The 10021-nt window shown below is 57.7% G+C and overlaps 4 protein-coding genes across 4 annotated transcripts; 2 read left to right on the forward strand and 2 right to left on the reverse strand.

Moving 5' to 3' along the window:
- Window positions 1–265: 265 nt before the first annotated feature.
- L226DRAFT_576656 (uncharacterized protein) lies at window positions 266–886 on the forward strand (the record flags this gene model as incomplete). The annotated part of the gene is made up of 2 exons (XM_067685401.1): window positions 266–313; window positions 380–886. The coding sequence occupies 2 exons, from the start codon at window positions 266–268 to the stop codon at window positions 884–886; spliced, it is 555 nt and encodes a 184-aa protein (XP_067528707.1).
- Window positions 887–1352: 466 nt separating this feature from the next.
- L226DRAFT_496070 (uncharacterized protein) lies at window positions 1353–3671 on the forward strand. The gene is made up of 8 exons (XM_067677543.1): window positions 1353–1532; window positions 1605–1685; window positions 1749–1822; window positions 1889–1953; window positions 2056–2168; window positions 2232–2375; window positions 2462–2662; window positions 2728–3671. The coding sequence occupies exons 1-8, from the start codon at window positions 1464–1466 to the stop codon at window positions 3478–3480; spliced, it is 1500 nt and encodes a 499-aa protein (XP_067528708.1). The 5' UTR covers window positions 1353–1463; the 3' UTR covers window positions 3481–3671.
- Window positions 3582–8570, reverse strand: L226DRAFT_617720 (uncharacterized protein). The gene is made up of 9 exons (XM_067687077.1): window positions 7962–8570; window positions 7100–7515; window positions 6778–7043; window positions 6671–6723; window positions 6542–6614; window positions 6186–6478; window positions 5473–6127; window positions 5242–5419; window positions 3582–5188 (listed from the first exon to the last, which is right to left on the reverse strand). The coding sequence occupies exons 1-9, from the start codon at window positions 8263–8265 to the stop codon at window positions 3989–3991; spliced, it is 3438 nt and encodes a 1145-aa protein (XP_067528709.1). The 5' UTR covers window positions 8266–8570; the 3' UTR covers window positions 3582–3988.
- A 278-nt stretch (window positions 8571–8848) lies between these two features.
- On the reverse strand, window positions 8849–9694 carry L226DRAFT_576659 (uncharacterized protein; the record flags this gene model as incomplete). The annotated part of the gene is made up of 5 exons (XM_067685402.1): window positions 8849–9033; window positions 9090–9360; window positions 9411–9461; window positions 9518–9582; window positions 9634–9694. 5 exons carry the CDS (start codon window positions 9692–9694, stop codon window positions 8849–8851), a joined length of 633 nt encoding a protein of 210 aa, XP_067528710.1.
- Between the last annotated feature and the right edge of the window lie 327 nt (window positions 9695–10021).

The following is a 10021-nucleotide window of genomic DNA, read 5'->3' on the forward strand; positions in this document are numbered from 1 at the left end:
GGTCTCTCTTTCTTGTGCTCGGGCTGGATTGTCTGCTGTAGCTGCATTGCGTTGAAGTCCTCCTGTATGCTGTGATCTTGTAAGATATCTTCACGCGGTTGTGCCGCTGTGCACTTGGAGCCGCATACAACAATGCATTCACAACGAATCCGGGGGGAACTTGGTTGGCTGAACGCAAGAGGGTATGATGTTTCCGTTGATCTCTCGCTACTGTACAGTGTACTTACGTATCGTCACGGTCTCGCATACATAGACGCGCTCCATGATGTACGAGGCGGGCCCCCAGCCCGCTGCAGATACGCATGCTGTGTCGGTATGGTTCTGGTTCTCGCATTCTAAGCGTCGATATTCATGCTAACCCGTGGATGAACTGCGACAGGTAGATCATGATGAAACTGTTATCTCTCCCAGTGGCAGTAAGCACACCACCACTAGCACAGTACCTCGCAAGGCCGCGAAGACCAAGCCCGTGCGGGTCAACTGCCTGCCCCTCCCACCAAAGAAAGAATACAACAAGCCCCGCGCTACAGGAATCTATCACTACGCCATCTATATACGCGAGGGGGCGATCGAGAATTATGCGGTTCAAGTAAACCCAAAGCTCGCGAAGGCCGACGACTCCCTCCAGTATGTGTACGGGCTGGACTACCTCCGTGCCCTCGTGGGCGACCGCGACGAGTCTTTGAGGATCAACTTCGCCGATCTGCGTCGCCGCCACAAGGAGGCCATGCCCTTCATCACGGATGACAGAGATGGGCCGGTGTTGTCCTTGTTTGAGTTGGATGAGGAGGCGTTCAAACACAGGATGTCGGCGGAGAACGTGGAGAAGCTGGTCAAAGCGCTGGACTGCAAGCCGGATTGGTTCGAGATTTCGATCTTCGTCTAGCATATGATGGTGTGTCTGCCGCTGCTGGTCCTTGGTGTGTTGACTTGGGTGCTCATCCTTCGACCTAACGATAGCTCCTTCGCGCTTGCGCATGCGGTAGCGGTGGTACTAGCGTTCCAAGCTCAAAGCCCGTTTTGGAGCACGACTCTCCAAAGTCAAAGTCATTCTCTTATGAGCCATGCTTCATGCATTCGCATCATTCTATCGTGACGTCGTCGTCACCTTGCTCATAGTATCTCTTGCACTTGTCCCCATTTGCTCTCTCTGAGTTTGATTCCTGTAATGATAGCTTGCATCTCAATGTCCCTCCGTGCAGACATGCGCCAATATAATTCGATTGACTTGCAGATTCACTTCTAAGTGTAGGGAACTGGGGCCCGGTCCGGACATCCGACACGTACTCAGGCGGGCGCTTCGCCAACAGTTTTGAGTCGGATTGTGTCGAGTGCCTCCTCTCCTTCCTCTCATCTAGTCCACTTGGTATCTTCTGCAGCGAATACTATCTATTGATTCCTGGACCCTCGGTGCTAGTTCTTGACTGACACGCCTCTGGGAACGTGGAAAGCACCAAGGCAGGATGAGCGGCCGGAAACTCAACTCGCTCGAGCAGAAACTGCACCAAGCCGCGCTCGCAGATCCGAAGCATGTACGTTGTGGGACGTGTCTCATATTCTCGCATGTGTGTGGTGCTTATGTTAGTTTCCCTATCTACTCGCAGACTCTCACTCAGAAAGAATGCGAGGCACTCATCCCCGACGCCGCGGCGCGGACCGCCGCGCTCAACTTCCTTCTCGGCACGGTGAGCCTCGGCTTGACGTTCAGAGCCGGTGGGCAGGACGGAGCTCATAGTTGGAGGATGTAGGGCCTGCTGAAGGCGATGAAGGACACGAAGGGCGCGGTGTCGTTCCGCGCGGTCATGAAGAAGGAGCTTGAAGTGTGCGTCCAATCACCGTTCCCACTTCGCGGACAGCCTGTCGACTGACAGGCGTGCTCGTCTTGAAGGAAGAAGGACTTGAGCGGGGAAGAGGCCATGATCCTGAGCTACATCCAGGCTGCGAAGAATGAAGGTGCGTCTCGTGTCTCCCTTCGCTCCTTGTGCCACACTCCTACGTCCCCGCATCCCTTGTTCCTGTACGCGAAAGGATGTCCTTCTGACCGTATCCACGTAGGCATATGGACGAAGCACCTCAAAGCGAAGACTGAACTCCACCAGACGGTCATCGACCGCTGTCTCAAGTCGCTCGTTCAAAAGCAGCTCATTAAGGCCACTAAGTCCGTCAAGGTGTGCATCCACCTGTTCACACTCCCACCGTGTGTACATGCTGACTGGTTGCCTCCACAACAGTACCCGACGCGGAAAATCTACATGCTCTACCACCTCCAGCCGTCGGACGAGATGACAGGCGGGCCGTGGTACACCGACAACGAGCTCGACACCGAGTTCATCAAGCTCCTCTGCAGCGCGTGTGTGCGCTTCATCCGCGACCGGGTACGTCCCCCTTCATCCCCTCCCTCTCCATCCGTCCTGACCCCGAATTCCAACTCACGACTGACATGTGAATCCGCGAACTGCAGAGCACGCCCAAACAAAAGCACACAGATTCCTCGTCCTCGGGCACCCAGCCGCTCTACCCGATTTCTGCGGCACCACAGTACCCGACCGCACAGCAGATCCAGAGCTTCCTGAGCAAGAGCCGCATCACAGAAACGGAGCTAACGGTCGAGCACGTCGAGACGCTCCTCAACGTCCTCGTCCTCGACGGCGACATCGAGCGGGTGCGTCCTCTGCGTCCTGTGTCCTCTTGTTGATTCGAATGCTGACGCGGACGCATGATGCGCAGGTCCCGGCGTTCGGCGCGGCGATGTGGGACACCTCGGACAACGCGGCACGCGCCTCGGGCGCGTCCGACGACGAGCGCAGCTCCAAAGAGAAAGAGCGCAAACGCAAACGGCGGGAGCGCGACGACGACTCGCCCAGGCGCGACCGCAAGCGGAGCAAACGCAGCCGCTCGTCCTCCGGCTCGGACAGCGAAGACTCGGAGAGCGAGGACGAGCGGGAGCGCCGGCGCAGGAAGAAGAAGGGCAAGAGCAGGAGCCGCGCGGCGAGCAGCGACGACGAGAGCGACGACGAGCGCGAGAGGAGGAAGAGGAAGAAGAAGCGCTCGAGGGAGAGCTCGGACGTCGAGATGAGCGAGGGCGAGGACCGCCGGAGCAAGAGCAAGCGGAAGAAGAGCAAACGGCGCCACTCCTCTTCCGAGTCCGACTCAGGCTCGGGCTCGGAGTCCGACCGCTCGAGAACCCGTTCGCGCTCGAGGTCGAAGAGCAAGGCGAGCAGCAGCAGCAAGCGCAAACGCTCGGTGTCGCCCGGGGGCGCGGAGGACGTGACGGCGGCGTTCCTGCAGGAGGACTACGGTGCGTACGTCTACCGCGCGGTGCAGCAGGAGCGCGCGGCGGGTGGAGGCGGGGGGCTGTCGCAGGCCCCGTGCGTGAGGTGCCCGACGTTTGACTTTTGCAAAGACGGTGGCCCGGTGAATCCACAGGAGTGTGAGTACTATGGGACGTGGCTGAGCGCGGCGGAGGTTGCGAAGGGGTAGTGGGTCCATCACTTTGCGATTCGCTGTTGTGCAGAGTCGGGCATGGACAGTAGTTCGAACAGCAACATTCTACGGTTTTCTAACCATGCAATAATAGATGTGGCATTCTGGCATGTTGTCGAGGGGAGGGCAGTGTACAGTCATGGAAGTAGACACATGATCATGGTCACTCACCCGACACCGAACAAGACTGTAACTTTCATAAAGCGGAACAGCAGGCACCCATACATCCACGTACGACCGCCGGAGCAAGAAGAGCAGACGATGGAAGGACAGTGGGTAAGGACTAGCTTGAGGCAGAGACGTACATTACATACAACGATCGCGACATGATTGAGGTCCATATGGGTGTGGTGAGTCCATGACTACAACTACAGGCAACTATACTCGTACACAATGGATGCAAGGAGGGTATACAACTGGTGTACAACATGGCAGGATCAGAAAGTAAAGCGTAAGCATGTCAGAAAGCAAAGCCACGAGCACAGGAGACCGTCCCCTCAGCACCCTACACCTCGGTCTCGACATCAGGCTGCCGGGTTTTCATCTTGAACCGGTCCTTGACAGCGTGCGCGCTGTCTTCAACGCTGTCCTTGATCCACTCGGCGGTGCGCATCGGTTTCGCCTGCATGATCCCACGGTGATCCTGGTGCAGCTCCTTCTGGTGCTTCCGCCACTCCTTCGCCTTCCCGATGATGCCCCCGTGTTTCTTGCCACCCTCCGCCTCGTTCCCGCTGCCCTGCTCGTCGGCACCCGAGCTGCCACTATGGGTGCTCTCAGCGGAACTCTCCACCTCGACCGAGTCCGCAGACACAGTCGTGTTCGTCCCGTGCCCTTTCACATCCTCTGACGCGTTCTCGTTATCGCCCTCCTGCGTGTTCACCGGCCCGTCCGTCATCGTCTTGTCGGTCTTCTCAGGGCCCATCTCCTCCCCGTCATGTGCCGCCGTCTCATCGCTCTCCTGCGCCTGATGGTCCTGCGGCACCTTCACGGACAGCTCGCCCACCGCATCGCGGAACCCCGCCTTCTTCTGCCGGTCGAACTCGTCCCACGACCCGCGCTTTCGCGCGCCTTGCCCGTTCAGCATCTCATAGTGCTCCCGCCCGATGCCCGGCCAGAAGACGAGGTCGAGGAAGACGCTCCCAACGCACTCGACCTTCTCTCTGTCGCTGTCCCAGTAGCTCAGGTCCCCGTTCGGGGGGACGTAGTTCAGCTTCAGACGCGAGTAGTCGCCGTCCTTGGCACGCCAGAGCGAGACTTCGACCGGGCCCTCCGCGCGGTCGACGAGGTCGCGCAGCCAGAGCACGCCGAGCGCCTTGCGGCCGGAGCTCTTGAACCCGGACGCGTCGCGGAAGGAGATGAGGAGCGCGGCGGCGTACCGCTTGCGTACGGGCAGCTTGGTCGGGCTCTCCGGAGCCCATACGATCTCGTCGTCGTGCTGCTCGGCGGCCTTGCGAGCAACCTTCTCCTCAGCCTCGCCTGTCGTGATCTTGAGACGGACCTCGCACTTCGCTAGGTCGACCTGCTCCGAGTGGACGGAGACGTCGCGGATCTCAAGGGCACCGGTGTCAAACCCAAGCAGGTTCGGAGGGAGCTTGGCGTCCACAGGTCGGAAGAGGAGAGAGATCCTGATACGGCCGGTTCCGAGGCCCTTCTCGAGCGAGTAGCATCGAGTAACCTCCGAAGCGTTCACGAAGACTTCTGAGAGCTGTTGGAAGCACATGAACACCTCATTTTCTTCTCGAATACTGAAGAACGAACCTTGAGGTAGACTGTGCCAAGAACGACGTCGTTCTCCCGCATGCGAGAATCCTTCACGGTCACAGCGATATGTGCCTTCCTCCAGTCTCTCACGAAGCGTTCTGTACCAGCATTGAATATCGGCGAGCTCGTCATCGGCTTGGCACGCGTCTCATACACCAGCTCGTCGTTGAGCGAGCTGTACGAGGGGACGTCAGCACTCACCGCAAGCATAGGAGAAAATTAACATACATAGTGCAGTACGACGACGGCAAGCCTTCGGCTTCCTCCGAGGTCTCCTCGCCATCGTCCTGTCCTTTCTCGCCCTGGCGTCCCTTGCCGCCCTTGCCACCCTTGCGCTCCTTGCCCATCGTCTTGACAGACAGATCCCGGATCTCGTGCACTTGCATACTGAGCAGACCGCTGGGCCACTCCTCGTCAGGAGGCGTGACAAGCACAGCTGCCTCGAGATCGTTCAGCGCCACAGACCTTGCGTCCTTGAACTCCGGTCTCTTGCGCAAGTCGTCGGGAAGACGGGGATCCGAGCCGTCCGTCATGAGGCCCTTGTTCGGCGGCACCTTGCCGTAGTACCCGACGGTGTACTCGAGGGAGCCTGGGCGGCTCTGTGAGTCCGGGCTCGATAGGGGAGAGACCCGCCGCACGGGCTTGCCACGCTGTCGGATGAGGTCCACGATGTCTATCTCTACAAAACCCAACATGTCGTCAACGCTCATGCGGTCCGAGTCCCACAGCTGGAAGCTGAGCCGCTCGCGGAGCTTCGCCATGTCGACGTCGACGAGGAGCACGGCGGTCTCCTCAAAGACCGGGTTGCAGTCGCCCTTGATGATGCGCGTCGAGTACAGCGGCTTCTCGAGGCGCGAATATGTGAGCGTGACATACGGGTCTGCTGCGGACGGGCACGGCCTGGTCAGTTGTGCCCACGCGGGAGAAGAGTGCGTACGTACCCGAGCTGCCTGTCGTGTCCATCTTCTTGACACCCGTGGCACGGTGGATATGGACGACGAGTACGCCGATGGCTTCCGTATCCTTCTTGATGTCGTCTCCGCTGATAAGTCGCTGCAAGTCGAGGATCAGGCTCTTCGGCGCGACGTACTCCGCTGCTGCCGTGCCGAGGGCGCTGGAGATGAAGCCAGAGATGAATGGGATCTCCATGACATTCGGGAGTATCCTGCTCATAGGGACGACCGAGATGGTAATTTGAGGCAGCCCTAAAAGCGTGACGAGAGTTGTTTTGACGCTGCACAAGAGAGCATGAGCCACCATGTCCGACAAGCCAGCCCAGAGTGCGAAATATACTCACAAGGGAGGGTCTGGGATGAGCTGAAGGCGTGCACGTGCGGTACCTACGACACCGGTGATCTCAACCCACACAGCTGGAGGAGATACTTGAGCCACTATTCGCGACTTCGCGAGGAGTAGAATCACTCACGGACGCGGAAATTATAAACATTCTTGAGACCAAGGAAGAACTCGACCAATAAGCTGCATACAAGCGGTCAAACCTCTGATAGGCCAATGGGAGCAGTCAACACGTACTGGATATTTTTGGCCTTGCTCTGCGCCGTGCGACCAGTGGGCACCCCTTGGTAGGCGAAGGACAGCTCAAGATTGACATGATCGCCGTCGATGGCCTCGCGATCGTCCGGACTGATGGTCTGGGTGTCTATGCCCAGAGCACTAATTTCATCGTTCCCGCCATGTACCTCGCCCGTATCGCGCGACTTGACGTCGGGAAGTGAGCGAATCGACGTGATGCGTCCGGCATTCGAGCCCAATCCAAGGTCTGCCACTCGCACAGAGTGCTACGGGTGCGTCACTGAGTGAGTGTATGCGGTCCTTCTAGCTGGTATGCACTCACGATGAACGATGGGACGGACGACTGCATGATATCCTCGAGCATGTCCATGAGCGAGCTGAACATGTCGGTGTTGAAGATCGGCCAGAGTTCTCGGACGACCGCATTTGCCCACTCCGCGCTCTCACGGGTGCGCTCCTCGTCGGTCACCTTACCGTCGCCGTCCACATCTGAGCCTGCGGCCAGGCCGCGTATCCTCTCGGCTTGCCAGACTCGCTGCTCGAAGTCTGCCTCCGAGACCTTATTCATGCGGAAGAAGAGGGTGTAGCTGAGGAACACGGGTGGGATGAGGCACAGGATGCGAAGAATTCTACTGGCAAAGAGGTTGGAGACGATGAAAGCGGCGACAAAGGCACCGGAGATGTAGACAATGCTGGAATTGGTTATGGAGAGGACATGGTTTCGATGTTCCTTCCAGTCTACGAGTTGCATGTGTTAGCATAAACCTAGAAGTGAAGGTTGTGTGACCATAGAGACGAGTGTCGACGGGGCGGTAGGAATAGTCTAAGCGATGATGTCCTGGCTCGAAGCTTGATCATTGAAATGGAAGCTATACAGGTGCTTTCTCCCCCGACGGTTTGTGTCTAAGACACACTTTCATTCTCGCAAACCTGCGCTTCGGGATGATACCGTTCAAGCGCCGAAATGCAAGTGCGCAGAATGGTTGACAAAGATCTGGAACGTTCAAGTCCAACATAGGGGGAGATAGTGGCCCGCGGTCGCCAGTTGAGGCGTCCTCTGCATGACTTGTCCACACTCACCATGCGGGTGACTCCTCAACTGTGAAAGGCTACGAGACTCACTTGAAGGAATGCGAAAGACGGCCCAGGGGATGTCCGTATCACGACGGATGCAAACCACTCACCTGGAGGAGGGAACGGCTGATGCAACACATTGTTTCCTTTCGGACGCGTGTCCGGTTCCTCGTCAGCGTTCCGTATGTCAATCTCCTCGCCCGTCGTCGGGTCGGTGACACGCATGGCATGCCCTTTAGAGAGCTTGTTCGCGGTCTTCGCGGTCTTCTTCTCATCGCGCTTCACGCTCCGGTCCTGGAGCTGTTGCGCCTTCGCCCTCGTCGCCTTCTCAGGGTTGACGAGGGACGTGAGCTTAGTCGCGATTGTCGGTACGGGGTTCTTGCCCGAGTAGGGCTCTGCGGTGTTGTGGGTCATGTCGGGGTCGTCAGGTCGTCAAGAGAATGAGAGGATGTGATGGTTCAGTGCGCATACAAGGTGGTGAGAGGATGAGAGAAGGTGGTGGTAATTACTAGGGAGGCCGCGCCCGTGCTAGCGTTATGTTTCAAGGCTCATCGCAGCCGGCGTGTTGCATAGTGTCATAGTGGAGTTGTGGGGGCTAGACCTTCGTGACACTCCCAGTTAATACCTCTCTGATCGCTTCGAGTTTTTCAGGCCGATGAAAGCTTGCAAAAGACGAGCTCGATGTCGGACGCGCGGAAGTCGCATATTGGTGGTTAAAGAGTGCGACGTAGCAATTGCCAGTAAGTTATCGGACATGTCGGTATGCCGTGCAGTAACACGTGATGGATGGGCGCTTGAGCAGACTTCGCAGCTGCACACGCGCGGAGGACAACTCTAAACAATCGTTGGTATTGATCAATGGCTCAAACTACTCGTACAAACATATGGTACAATCGATACAATGGTGCAGTCTCTACTATTACACAAGGGCACTTGTCATCTGGGGTACGTGTCGGATACAACAAACTTCTAAATATCCACTTGTGCGTACCTGCTCTTAACTTTGCTGCAAGAGCTGGGTAGAGACACAAGTGCTGTTATCTGCGGCCCGCATATAACCCGGACTGCAACGGTTCACGACACATGCACCGGCTTTGCACTTTACGTCCACAACACCCGGGAGTTGGGAGCAGTCGACACCCGTGGGCGAGAGCGAATCGAGCGGAGTGGTGCAACCACCGCCTATGGAAAATGAAGATTAGCTCAATCGCGACAACAGAGGGAGAATAGTGGCTTACAGCTCTCAAGATCAGTGTCGGTGTGGATGCACTCGAAAGGGCTGCTGTTTGAGCCGCGACGCTCATATGCCCCACAAGCGGTCGTCCCGGCAGGGCACCACGCGTTCTTCCGAATCGTGTTCTCGTACGCCGGAGGGTAACACTCGCCAGTGGTGCAAACCCCGTGGCAATATTGCGCAGATCCCTCGCAGACAAAGCCGCAAGGATCGTCGGCGGTGCACGATGGGACACTGTGGTCCGGATAGGTGCACTGCTTGCCTTTCGCAGAAATCTATGGGTGTGTCAGTAAAGGGCTGAATATATTATTTGAACATAACGTACCAGGTTGTTGATAGCGTTGGTGACGGCATGTTCGTCGGCACCGCTGGAGATCTATTGAACTAATAAGCAACGGATGAATGCGAAACGAATAAGATGTGTTCACTCACTTCTTGAACGATTGTAGCGTCGGTGGCGACAAATTCCGAAACGTCCGAATGACACAAGCACTCATCTATGAATATGGAGTCAGCTTGGACTACCAATATGGGACGTTGCAACTCACTGATAGATCCATAATCGACGTTGTCAACCACGAGCGAAGTGTCATCGAACTTCGCGCACATGGCCTTAGCCGTCCAATCGCCGTCGTACGAACGACCACGCAAAGGCTTCGGAGCCTGCGAAGGGCGCGGGGCACGCGACGGCGTCACAGGTGCCTCGTAGAGTGCACGCGAAGGGCGCGGAGGGCGTGGGGCACGCGAAGGCCTTTCCGCACGCTCGTAAAGTGCGCGCGACGGGATGGGGGCACGCGAGGGACGGGGAGCACGAGACGGCCTCTCAGCACGCTCGGCCACAGCACGCGAAGGGCGCGGGGCACGCGACGGACGTGGGGCACGGGAGGGACGAACAGCGCGCTCAGCGAGTGCACGCGAAGGACGAGGGGCACGCGA

This window comes from Lentinus tigrinus (genome assembly GCF_003813185.1).
Source record: "Lentinus tigrinus ALCF2SS1-7 unplaced genomic scaffold L226scaffold_72, whole genome shotgun sequence".
In the NCBI taxonomy this organism is placed as follows: Eukaryota; Fungi; Basidiomycota; class Agaricomycetes; order Polyporales; family Polyporaceae; genus Lentinus; species Lentinus tigrinus.

Bases quoted from the DNA above. Each gene is read 5' to 3' on its own strand.
- L226DRAFT_496070 (XM_067677543.1), top strand. From the start codon at position 1,464: ATGAGCGGCCGGAAACTCAACTCGCTCGAGCAGAAACTGCACCAAGCC. The intron at 1,686-1,748 runs GTGAGCCTCGGC...TGGAGGATGTAG, and splicing joins TCAACTTCCTTCTCGGCACG to GGCCTGCTGAAGGCGATGAA. The intron at 2,376-2,461 runs GTACGTCCCCCT...CGCGAACTGCAG, and splicing joins TGCGCTTCATCCGCGACCGG to AGCACGCCCAAACAAAAGCA.
- L226DRAFT_617720 (XM_067687077.1), bottom strand. From the start codon at position 8,265: ATGACCCACAACACCGCAGAGCCCTACTCGGGCAAGAACCCCGTACCG. The intron at 6,128-6,185 runs GTACGTACGCAC...GCCCGTCCGCAG, and splicing joins GGACACGACAGGCAGCTCGG to CAGACCCGTATGTCACGCTC. The intron at 5,420-5,472 runs GTATGTTAATTT...CCCCTCGTACAG, and splicing joins CCGTCGTCGTACTGCACTAT to CTCGCTCAACGACGAGCTGG.